Source organism: Ranitomeya imitator, chromosome 5 (genome assembly GCF_032444005.1).
Source record: "Ranitomeya imitator isolate aRanImi1 chromosome 5, aRanImi1.pri, whole genome shotgun sequence".
Lineage (NCBI taxonomy): Eukaryota > Metazoa > Chordata > Amphibia > Anura > Dendrobatidae > Ranitomeya > Ranitomeya imitator.
In genome coordinates, this window is record NC_091286.1 from 522,481,397 (window position 1) to 522,495,001 (window position 13,605).

The 13,605-nt window shown below is 42.0% G+C and overlaps 1 protein-coding gene across 2 annotated transcripts in view; it reads right to left on the minus strand.

The window, feature by feature from the left end:
• NYAP2 (neuronal tyrosine-phosphorylated phosphoinositide-3-kinase adaptor 2) overlaps positions 1–13,605 on the minus strand; it is a 359,909-nt gene that overhangs the window by 112,938 nt on the left and 233,366 nt on the right. For both annotated transcript variants that reach the window (XM_069727546.1, XM_069727547.1), the window contains one exon: positions 4,490–4,791. In XM_069727546.1, the coding sequence (XP_069583647.1) occupies positions 4,490–4,791 (302 nt within the window). The remainder of the gene's footprint in view (positions 1–4,489; positions 4,792–13,605) is intronic.

The window sequence follows — 13,605 nt, forward strand, 5'->3', positions numbered from 1 at the left end:
GTGTGAGGCTGGCAGGGCTAGTTCTGAGAGCTGGGTGGGTCGAACTAGCCACACACACACCACCCATCTATGGGAGTGGTTACAGCTTGATAATGTGACCAGGGTGTGGGTCACATGGTTCCTGTGTATGGTTCCTATGTATGGACCTGAATGGTTCTGGTCTGTGTGAGGCAGTGACCGGTGTCATATGCGAGGGTTGCTATGTATCCCCCAGGATGTGCTTAGAAGCATATTAGATCCGCTGGAGTGCCCTGTGCTCACAGCAGGTTGCCTGTGAGACACAGGGAAGAATAAAAGTGAGTGTGAACTGGGTCAAGTTATTTGACCCAGAAATTATTCAGGAAAACCCAGTATGGGCTTTTATTTTTGAAACGGACTGCAGGAAGGTAGTGGGGCCGGTCCATTTCCTCCAGCCCAGATCTTATAGTGGCCCATGGCCATAGAATCTTGAGGAAAGAAAAAAAAAACCTGCAAGAGAGTTTGGGTGTGTCAGTAATGGTCTGGGAGTCAGACCTAGCAGGAGGCTTATGAGGAGCTCTTTCCATGTGGAGCAGCACGGGCCAGGCAGAGCCTAAAAAGCTGGACACCCCAACATACACGGTGGTGTTTACGTTCACGGCAACGGATTTTGGACTAACTTTATTTTCCCGGCTGCATGCCGAAGGACTTGTTTGCTTATTTTTCTGGTTTGTGAGTATGCGATAAAATAAACAAGACTTTATTTTGAACTTTATATGGGTCACTGCCTTTTCACTGCACAGCAAGGACATCGCTGCATCACATCTGGAATGGGCTCTGTAATGGAGAGTGTGTAGATTCTGGACAGCTTGTGTGTTGGGAGGTCCTGTGTGTGGACCGGATCCCTGAACAGTGCACTGAGAGGGCGTGGATCTGGAAGACTGGTGTGTTGGGAGATCCTGGGAGTAGGATCGGATCCCTGAACAGTGCACTAAGAGACTGGTGTGTTGGATGGTCCCTGGTGGGGACTGACTTCCTAAAGAGCGCATGGAAAAGGCCAATATATGCAGAGTCTGCAACGGCACTGCATTGGGGGAGCTACAGCCCATCTGAGGATCTGGACTGACTGATGTGTGCCTGCTAGGCAAGTTGGTGATCCCAGTTCGGCAGTTTCCCTGGAGGAGAGAGGACTTACAGGAGGTCAGCGTGTGGAAAAGGAGCTCCAGAAAGGTAACACCCGGGAAGGGGGCTATCATAACGGCAGAGATGTATCTGCCAGTAGAACAGACTGTTGGTGCTTGCTGTGTTCCACGGACATTGATGAACTGTTTGGCGTAAGGTCACCTATGGTAACTGGATAAAGTGAGAAGTCCAGCATGTGTAATGTCTGTGATTTGAAGCTGAATCTGAAATATAAATAATGAACTGTGCATGTCCCAGTTTATGCTGCATAAAAAAAGGATAGACTATTTAAGCGAAAAACCGTGCCTGCCTGAGTGTATCCCGTTGCTAAGCGAGTGCCCCCCAATACTTGCAGCGAGCGTTATCTCACACTGCTTATTCTGAAAAGTCACCTAAACAACATATATTCTTAAAAAGTCTTGTAGTGGTGATGCAGCACCATAAGGGGATAATTTTTATGCTTGCTAAAGAGACTCGTTATTTCAATTAAAGGGGCTGTCCGGTCCAAATTTATAAGTCTGCAGTGACTCTGTGTGACTGCAGACTTATAAATCCCCTCAGTGCACACATGGTGCACTGCAGGGATTGGCTGGCTTCTGAGTCGGGACCGGAGGGTATTTATGAGTTATTCTGTATATACTCCCAGCAATAAGGTGCAGCCTAACTTCCATACACTTGCATAGAAAGAGGCAGCGCCCTCTAGTTGGCCATGCCCACTGGAGTAGATGGAGTAGACAGGCGTAGCCTTGCTCAATGCAAGTGTATGGCCACGCCCACTAGATGGCTTTTGCCCGGGACTATGTATAACTCATACATTCCCACCGGTCCCGACTCAGAAACCAGCAAATTCCTGCAGAGCACAGTGCGTACCGTGGGGGGATTCATAAGTCTGCAGTCACACAGAGTAACTGCAGACTTATCGATATGGACTAGACAACCCCTTTAAAAGAATTTTTCTCTTTATACACACTATTCTAAAAGTGTGATGACAAAAAGCCAAAACAGAATCCAACATTTTTCAATGCTTTCAGTGCAAAAACAAAGGAAATGAGTTTTCCCATGAAAATGCTTGTCAACTTCCCCATTACCTTCACAGTTTAATAATAGCTATTTTACCATAACTGTTGTTTCAAAGACATTTATTTTGAGAAGTTTTATCAAAATTGCATTTGAAAAATGCTGTACAAGTGGGAATGACATAATAAGTGTGGGAGATAGCAGAATACATTATGCTCTGTGTTCTTATTTTCAGAACATTTTGTGAAGACTCAGTATGATACTTTCCATAAAAATCACTGGTAATGAAATATTAGTTAGAGGCTTATATATTTAGCAGCCAGTATAGTATGCTGTCATTCTGGTCGACAAAACACTTCTCTTTATTACATGCAATACGATTTTCTCTGTTAACCATAAGAGCAGTTTCGGTGATGATAAATTGTTTGACATTTCCTATCATAGAGGACAATGCTGGAGACATACTAAGGTCACTGCAGGACATTGCGCTCTTTAATGTGTTTCAGACAATGCTTTCCATGCCATGGTCTAGTCTGTTTTCCCATACAGCACACTATCAGGTTACACTAAGTAACCTGGATATTGATTGCAACATATTATTGTGGCTGTAAATCATATTATGTGATATATAATATACACAAGAATTGAAGTGATGGTCACGTATTGAGCCATGACAAGAACTTGGCATTCCGTACTTCAACGTGTATAGCTTGGTTTCTGAGATTTATTTATTGAATATTACATACTGTTAAAGAGATTTGTTTTATAAAGAAATTGCCCTAACTGGGACGCTTATGGAACATCAATAGAATAAGGCATAAATAATATATGATAGATAGGTCCCAGTATACATTTTTATGGCAAACTTGCTGAGAGCACTTGTTCAGCAATTTTTGGTGATACCCTAGAAATTAATAGAATCGGGTGCATATTTGGCCTGCTCTCCATTTATGATTCATGATTCTCTAGAGCAGTGCTCCCCATCCTCTCTTTCCAGGAGAACCACATTCCGCTCTGTATAATGTCGGCCAAAGCTCTCCCAGATAAATCCCACAGGGGTAGTATATTTGAATCCAGGGGTTCCCACCTTATCCCGATTCAGTATTCGTGCATCAAGCACTCCCACCACACTATCACATGTAGCTGTAAGCACCTCCTCCAGATGGCAGTATCATCATATTTCCAGGTTACTATTCTTAATTTATCTTTTCACCCCCAAGACCATTATATGACCATCCAGATTTGGTCTTCTGTGCGGGTCTTATCAAAATTGTCACTATCAGGAAACCTGCCTGTTTGCTAGATCTGGTACTAATGCACCAAGCTGGAAGACAAGCATGAACCGCACATCATAGGCCCGTGAGTCTCACGTGGCTCCCGAAACAAAGGTTGGGGACCATTGCTGTAGAGAAAAATGGCTTCCAGTGGTGTTACAATCTTTAATCAGATATTTATTCTGTCAAAATGCCAGAAATTATCAAGATGGATAGACCCCTTTAAGTAAAACTACAAAAATTGCACACTTACTGCATGCAGAAATTTTGAAAAACATTACATATAATGAATAGTGATGAGCGAGTGTACTCGTTGCTTGGGTTTTCCCGAGCAGGTTCGGGTGACCTCCGAGTATTTGGAAGTGCTCGGAGATTTAGTTTTTGTTGCCTCAGCTGCATGATTCACAGCTGATAGACAGCTTGAATATATGTGGGGATTCCCTAGCAACAAGGCAACCCCCACATGTACTCAGGCTGGCTAGCAGCTGTAAATCATGCAGCTGCATCAACAAAAACTAAATCTCTGAGCAGTTACAAATACTCGGAGACCACCCGAACCTGCTCAGGAAAACCCAAGCAACAAGTACACTCGCTCATCACTAATTATGAAATCATTCGCAATGGGTATGGAAAATACACTGCACTATGTAAATGGAAAAAGTACTATTTGCTAAAATTAGATCTCTAATCTCTAAACGTGGTCACACAAATAAAATGTGGATGGCCTTGGTGAACTCACCTAGGGCTAATTTCACACGATGCACATTTGATCAGTATTTTGCATAACTATTTTTTAGCCAAAATTAGGAGTGCATAGAGAATGAATATAACTCATTCCAAAATATATTTCCTGTGTCAATGCACAGATGAACATTACTGACCAAATCTGCACTGTGTGAACTCCTAAGGTGTTTTTAAGATTTATTTCTTTTACTAAACATTAATTAATTAATTCAACAGAATTTTACTAAACAAAATAGGAATCCTCAATTTATAAAATAGGATTGTCTCATCAATTATGTGACCTGGAAAGGACGCTTGTTCCACCGATAACTTACCATCTATCCTGTCTGTGAACTTTGGACTCTTGCCTAGGGTTCCAGAGTTGACAGTCTCTGAAGAAATGCTTAACTTAGTGTTTGGGTCTCGTTTTGGTTTTGGAGGTGGTTGTTTCCGGGAACAACCACTGCTGTCATCATCAGCACCACCCACTGAATGTAGGGACTGTGAACGCACGGCGAATCCACTAGAACATGGATGTGGTAGCCTGTCTTGAGGTGCAGGCATTGTCATAAATCCCATGCGGAAATGTTTATTGACGTAGCTTCCTTCACTTGCTCTTGCCACTTGTCCACCGATACTGTAGAAATAAAAATGAAATATTAAAAATCCAAATGTTTTTCTACCAGGTAATTAAAAAATCTGAAACTAACAGATTAATTGTAAAACAATAGTGTTCATTAAGAACTGATATAAAAGTGGTCAAAACAGATCCTGTTGCTTATAATTCATCAAGGTTAGAGTTTCACAAAACTCCTGCTCTAGGGTATGTCTATATGTAATGGGAAACACCAGTTGCAAATCAAGTCATAGTTTGTCACTGATTTGAAATTGCACTGTAAAGCGGGATTTCCACCATGAAAATCCCTAGAAGAAATTATCATGATACAGATTTAAAATCTGCACCACTTTTTTTATTTTCTGCAAGAATTTTTTTTTCTAACATGTGGATGACATTTGCAATCTCATCTACTCTGCTACTGTAACTAACTGGGATTTTCCTATCGACCACATGTGAACACACCCTTAAACTTAAACAAGAATACTGATACGTACAAACAAATTCCCAGGCTTTTTTTCTTTAAGAAATCGCTTCAAAGTAGTAACCAAGTCATAACATATTGATGACCTACAGTGGGTACAGAAAGTATTCATACCCCTTTAAATTTTTCACTCTTTGCTTCATTGCAGCCATTTGATAAATTAGAAAAAGTTAATTTTTTTCATTCATGTACACTCTGCACCCCATCTTGACTGGAAAAAAAAAACAGAAATGTATTACAAAAGAATAACTAAAATATCACATGGTCATAAGTATTCAGACCCTTTGCTCAGACACTCATATTTAAGTCACATGCTGTCCATTTCCTTGTGATCCTCCTTGAGATGGTTCTACTCCTTCACTGGGGTCTAACTGTGTTTATAGCTGATAGCACTTGATTTGGAAAGGCACAAACCTGTTTATATAAGACCTCACAGCTTACAGTGCATGTCAGACCAAATAAGAATCATGAGGTCAAAGGAACTGGCCGAAGAGCTGTGGCAAGGCACAGATCTGGCCAAGGTTACAACAGAATTTCTGCAGTTCTCAAGGTTCCTAAGAGCACAGTGGCCTCCATAATCCTTAAATGGAAGAAGTTTGAGACCTCAAGAAATCTTCCTAGACCTGCCCGTCCAGCCTAACTGAGCATTCATGGGAGAAGAGCCATGGGAGAGACGTAAAGAAGAACCCTAAGATCACTGTGGCTGAGATCCAGAGATGCAGTAGGGAGATGGTAGAAAGTTCCACAAAGTCAACTATCACTGCAGCCAGTCGGGCCTTTATGGCAGAGTGGGCCAACGGAAGCCTCTCATCAGTACAAAACATATGAAATCCCGCATTTCATACAAAAACTTGATAACGACTCGATGTGTATCTACTTATTCATTATATTCCTATATATATGATACACTCTTCATTGTTTGAAAAAATATGTATTTTATTGTTGATATCATAACACACATATAACACGGGAAAAAGAACCACCAGGTGGCACAAGATAGCTGGACACAGCACAAGGGTATGATATTATAAGTCATAATTTACATCAAAAAAGTATAAAACATTCTGTATATAAATAGCAAGTAAAATACAAATAGTGGCATATAGATATAGCAAGAATTTATACTAGGGAAAAAATTAGACGCTTAGCACATAATTATGTGCTAAGCGTCCCATTTTTTTCCTAGTATCCAGAAGCACTATTGCTATTCATATTTTATATATTCCATATTGACATGCTTTAGCACTACAGAGTGCAACTTTTTTTTGTTTATCACAGGATGTAATCACTTTGAATACAGATGCAAAGCACAGCTCCTTTCAGAGTGTCGTGGCTACTGCTGGGTACTGCAGAACGGCTTCAATTCTTTATTAGCAGTAGAAAATGTTAGAAAACTTTAATGCAACAAAATGTAGAGAAACCAAAGTGCATTATAATATATAAGAATAGTTGAATATAAATTAAGTCAGATCCAACACATTATGATATTTGCCCATGCTTTGGATATGATTATGACTTTTCTTCAGTATGGGTTTTAATAATGCTAACTAAACAAGAAAAAAAAAAAATTAGAAAATGCATATTATCAAGAATCTGTCACTCTGTCAGCACTTAAGAGAAAAGACAGAAGCTTTGGTGACTATAGAATAATTCTATGGATGCTTCTGTTACATTATTTCATTAAAAAAGTGCGGATGACTTTTATGGGCATGATTTGTTAGGAATGTTTGTCCAGTCCATATTTCGTTTTCACACATAATTACAACACAGCATAATTAATATTGTTTTTCAGAACTAGCTGAAGATTAAGATTCAAAATCCAAGTTAACCTTCAAAGCCCACATCCCCCGTGCTGGCTAGTTGTCGATGGATCCCTGGTGCCACATTGGCAATAACATGGTGTCTCAATATGGAACTATCGAGCTCCATCACTAGCGGCAGTGGTGATATCAGTGGGGTCGACATATGGCCAGAGTGTGGAGACAATCCATCACACAGAAGCGTAGAAAATAAGAACCATCAGGGGACCATTGGCTCGGTTGTGTTGAGGCATTTGATTTCACCATATTCAGTTATTATTTGAGTTTGAATGCTTGCTCTTTCTAGCTTTATGTGGCAAACAAAGAGAACAAAAGATTTATGAAAAGTAATGTGCCTTTTGAGACAACTCCCTATCACATAAACATATTTTTGTATGCAATTAAAGAAGCACTCCTCCCATCAAAGTTTTTATCCTCTTAATATATTGCAGTCATGGTATTATACAGCACTGTGTACTTACAATTGCTCATTTTGCCTTTCTATCCAGTTAATTCTCCTCTTTTCTCTGCTCTATGTAGAAACAAGGAGTATCTTGTGCCTGCATTTATTATCCCCTGCCAGGGACTTTTGTAGTGACTCATGACTCATATAGGAAAAATTAACCTCCTGTTTCTAAAAATAAAAATCTTAGAAGGTTTCAGCTAGTCAGTTTTTAATCACGTGATCTCATCGACCTAATGTGTCTTTGATCACCTAACATCTTCTATGCAGTAAATACATTTACTAAAGGTACCTTCACACTAAACAACTTCACAACGATATCGCTAGCGATCCGTGACGTTGCAGCGTCCTGGCTAGCGATATCATTGTGTTTGACACGCAGCAGCGATCAGGATCCTGCTGTGATGTCGTTGGTCGCTGCAGAAAGTCCAGAACTTTATTTCGTCGCTGGACTCCCTGCAGACATCGCTGAATCGGCGTGTGTGACGCCGATTCAGCGATGTCTTCACTGGTAACCAGGGTAAATATCGGGTTACTAAACGCAGGGCCGCGCTTAGTAACCCGATGTTTACCCTGGTTGCCATCGTAAAAGTAAAAAAAACAAACACTACGTACTTACCTTCTGCTGTCTGTCCCCGATGCTCAGCTTCACTGCACCTCTGCACTCCTCCTGCATCCTGTGTCAGCGTCGGCCAGCTGGAAAGCAGAGCGGTGATGTCACCGCTCTGCTTTCCGGCCGCTGTGCTTACAGTCAGTGCAGGAAAGCAGAGCGTCGGGGACAGACAGCTGAAGGTAAGTATGTAGTGTTTGTTTTTTTTACTTTTACGATGGTAACCATGGTAAACATCGGGCTACTAAGCGCGGCCCTGCGCTTAGTAACCCGATGTTTACCCTGGTTACCGGCATCGTTGGTCGCTGGAGAGCTGTCTGTGTGACAGCTCTCCAGCGACCAAACAGCGACGCTGCAGCGATCGACATCGTTGTCGGTATCGCTGCAGCGTCGCTGAGTGTGAAGGTACCTTTAGAGTTACAAGAAATCATTTTTGAAAGTACTGTAAGATAGCTGCCGGATGAGTCCCTGAGGGGAGATATGTGTCATCACGGCTATTAGCTGCGGTGATGTGAGCTCGGAAGTATGCTCCAGCACGTATAGTGATGAGAGAGTTATTTGGCCATTCCAGGGCTGGGTTTTACAAGCAGTCATAAGAGATGGGTGGGAATGACCGCTCACATATCCCAACCCCAGAAGCGTGGTTTGGCTAATGAATGGAGGCCAAATGTCTCATTCGGTGTCTGTGGCTGGAGGTGTAGAGACCTCCAGTGTACGTTGCTGAACACACTGACCTGAGCTGGCAGAACCGCAGTACTACATGGACTGCTTATTTTTCTGTTTGCTTTCCACTTTGTGCTGTAAAAGGCTGTCTGTTTGTTTTGGCTATCAAGAGCGGTTTATGCAGTTTTAATAAACTTGCTTGGGCATTTCAACAATACCCCTTCCCGCACCTATGTCAACCGCAGTCGAGTGAGTACAGATTCCTACAGTACATAGACGACCCAAATTTTATAATGTAATATGGAGCTCACAACGCTTCCCGATGAATGCATAGCTGAGATTATTGAGCTGGTGTGGGCCAGATGCTACTGGTGCAGCACAACAATGCAGACTACTGGAGAAGGAAATTTTGGTAAATCCATCCGGTAGGCTAAAATCCCTTAAGTAGAAATCAATTAAAACTAGCAAATTCATGCAGAGATTAAAACACTAAGGTGTTTCTGGGGCGACAATCGCTCTTATTCATAGCATCAATACTATGACTAAGGGTAGTTATTGCACTAAAAACGCGTTAGCTTTTAAATCTCTGCATGGATTTGCTTCTTTAATGTATTTCTAATAAAGAAATTTTAAGCGATCTACTCAAACTATAGTCTATGGACCCTGGACAAATTGCCACCATCAGAGAAAAAATGTTGTCAGACAGAGTGGCCATTCAATGATGGTTCAATACACGTGGGAATACATTTGCTAATGGTATTGGATTACTTTATGCCAAGTTCTGATCGTGTAATACAGGGCTAGCAAATAGATTAAACTGTATTAATCCAAGAACCTGTCACTGATTCTCCTGACTGCTAGCCATCGTCTCCCCTTGTTCCTGTCTATTTACATGGCACAAAGTCTGACACATACAGATTTATAAGCACTCTTCGAAATAAAGGACATCATAGGCCGTTAGCTTAAATAATGGTAGGTGTTGATAGCACTTCATTACATTTGACAGGAAGGAAACTTGAGTCTGTAATGGCTTGCATGCATTAGAAGGCACAACATCAATTTAGATGATTGTTAAAGAGAAAAGTTAATTATCTCATATGGTAATGTTTTGGAATATGAATTTTGGATTTTGAGATGTCATATTAATGCAATGTTGTCCTCTGAGAGAGCTACATTGATCTCTGTTCGTGGTATATTCTGGCAACATTTAAAGGAATGCCAAATTTGTGTTATTATTTATACAGATTGTGTATGCCTTAAAGTTTATTCATTGCATAATGAGAAGTTCTGAAACTTTCTAAACCGCTATTTGTTTTAACTTTTCAAATTGTCTCCTCGCTGTAAGCGATTGGAAACATTTTTAAATACAGAAGTCGATTTCAGACAGCTGTCGTCAGCCACATTTTCATGTCTGTAGCACAGCCACAACACCTTGCCTACTGACAGATCTAATGAACTGAATTAGGATCAACACAGAACCATATGCCGATCTAAGTTTGGTTTAATAGACCCATGGGGGTCAGGGCTTTAAACCAGATGTTAACATTCAGTTCTGTTGCTGGCTGAAAATCTATCATAAGAATAATAACCAATACACATTTAATCTCCCCATAGTCTGCCCTTTACTAATTAACCTACTTATAAATTATTTTCCCCTCTAAGTCCCAATCCCCTATTTCTCTTAAAATTCCTCTCCCCACACCTCTTTCAACATTGGTGTTATAAACACGATATATTAAAGCCTTTTGACATATCCAGAGGTATGAAACTTCTCTTAATTACTTGATAATGCTTATATACAGTGGGGAAAATAAGTATTTAGTCAGCCAACAATTGTGCAAGTTCTCCCACTTAAAAAGATGAGAGAGGCCGGTAATTGACATCATAGGTAGACGACAACTATGAGAGTCAAAATGAAAAAACAAATCCAGAAAATTGCCTTGTCTGATATGGCAAGATTTATTTTGCATACTATGGTGGAAAATAAGCATTTGGTCACCTAAAACATGCAAGATTTTTGGCTCTCACAGACCTGTAACTTCTTCTTTAAGAAGCTCCTCTGTCCTCCACTCATTAACTGTAGTAATGGCACCTATTTGAACTTGTTATCAGTATAAAAGACGCCTGTCCACACCCTCAAACAGTCTGACTCCAAACTCCACTATGGTGAAGACCAAAGAGCTGTCGAAGGACACCAGAAACAAAATTGCAGCACTGCACCAGGCTGGGAAGACTGAATCTGCAATAGGCAAACAGCTTGGTGTGGTGAAATCAACCGTGGGAGCAATAATAAGAAAATGGAAGACATACAACACCACTGTTAATCTCCCTCGATCTGGGGCTCCATGCAAGATCTCACTCCATGGGGTCAAAATGATCACAAGAAAAGTGAGCAAATATCCCAGAACCACATGGGGGGATCTAGTAAATGACTTGCATAGAGCTTAGACCACCATAACAAAGGTTATCATCAGTAACACACTACGCCACCAGGGATTCAGATCCTGCAGTGCCAGACGTGCCCCCCTGCTAAAGCCAATTCATGTCCAGGCCTGTCTGAAGTTTGCTAGAGAGCATTTAAATCATCCAGAAAAGTATTGGGAGAATGTCATATGGTCTTACTGTATGAAACCAAAGTAGAACTGCTTTGTAGAAACAAAACTCATCGTGTTTGGAGCAGACAGAATGCTGAGTTGCATCCATAGAACACGATACCTACTGTGAAGCAAGGGGGTGGCAACATCATGCTTTAGGGCTGTTTCTTTTGCAAAGGGACCAGGATGACTGATCCATGTACATGAAAGAATGAATGGGGCCATGTATCGTGAGATTTTGAGTGCAGACCTCCTTCCATCAGCAAGGGCATTGAGGAAGAAACGTGGATGGGTCTTTCAGCATGACAAGGATCCCAAGCACACCACCAGGGAAACGAAGGAGTGGCTTTGTTAGAAGCATATGAAGGTCCTGGAGTGTTATAAAAGGCAATTCAGTATCACAATGGACATGGAGGTCAGAGCACATACAGTGATCTGACAATAACCCAAAATAATAGAACGAGCTCTGAGATGTGGGAACTCTGCAGACCGCAATCCCTGATCCTCTCCAAACACAACTAGAGGCAGCCGTGGATTGCGCCTAAAGCTCCCTATGCAACTCGGCACAGCCTGAGAAACTAACTAGCCTGAAGATAGAAAAAATAAGCCTACCTTGCCTCAGAGAAATACCCCAAAGGAAAAGGCAGCCCCCCACATATAATGACTGTGAGTAAGATGAAAAGACAAACGTAGGGATGAAATAGATTCAGCAAAGTGAGGCCCAATATTCTAGACAGAACGAGGATAGGAAAGATAACTTTGCGGTCTACACAAAACCCTAAAGAAAACCACGCAAAGGGGCAAAAAGACCCTCCGTACCGAACTAACGACACGGAGGTACACCCTTTGCGTCCCAGAGCTTCCAGCAAAACAAATAGACAAGCTGGACAGAAAAAATAGCAACAAATAGCAAAGAAGCACTTAGCTATGCAGAGCAGCAGGCCACAGGAATGATCCAGAGAAACACAAGTCCAACACTGGAACATTGACAGGAAGCATGGATCAAAGCATCAGGTGGAGTTAAGTAGAGAAGCACCTAATGACCTCACCAGATCACCTGAGGGAGGAAACTCAGAAGCAGCAGTACCAGTTTCCTCCACAAACGGAAGCTCCCAGAGAGAATCAGCCGAAGTACCACTTGTGACCACAGGAGGGAGCTCTGCCACAGAATTCACAACAGTACCCCCCCCTTGAGGAGGGGTCACCGAACCCTCACCAGAGCCCCCAGGCCGACCAGGATGAGCCACATGAAAGGCACGAACAAGATCGGGAGCATGGACATCAGAGGCAAAAACCCAGGAATTATCCTCCTGAGCATAACCCTTCCATTTAACCGGATACTGGAGTTTCCGTCTTGAAACACGAGAATCCAAAATCTTCTCCACAATATACTCCATTTCTCCCTCCACCAAAACCGGGGCAGGAGGGTCAACAGATGGAACCATAGGTGCCACGTATCTCCGCAACAATGACCTATGGAAGACGTTATGTATGAAAAAAGAATCTGGGAGGGTCAAACGAAAAGACACAGGATTAATAACCTCAGAAATCCTATAAGGACCAATGAAACGAGGTTTAAACTTCGGAGAGGAAACCTTCATAGGAATATGACGAGAAGATAACCAAACCAGATCCCTAACACGAAGTCGTCTGCGATTAGCGAAACGTTGAGCCTTCTCCTGGGACAAGGTCAAATTTTCCACTACATGAGTCCAAATCTGCTGCAACCTGTCCACCACAGTATCCACACCAGGACAGTCCGAAGACTCAACCTGTCCTGAAGAGAAACGAGGATGGAACCCAGAATTGCAGAAAAATGGCGAAACCAAGGTAGCCGAGCTGGCCCGATTATTAAGGGCGAACTCAGCCAAAGGCAAAAAGGACACCCAGTCATCCTGATCGGCAGAAACAAAGCATCTCAGATAGGTTTCCAAGGTCTGATTGGTTCGTTCGGTCTGGCCATTAGTCTGAGGATGAAAAGCCGAGGAAAAAGACAAGTCAATGCCCATCCTACCACAAAAGGCTCGCCAAAACCTCGAAACAAACTGGGAACCTCTGTCAGAAACGATATTCTCTGGAATGCCATGCAAACGAACCACATGCTGGAAGAACAATGGCACAAAATCCGAGGAGGAAGGCAACTTGGACAAGGGTACCAGATGGACGATCTTAGAAAAGCGATCACAGACCACCCAAATGACTGACATCTTCTGAGAGACGGA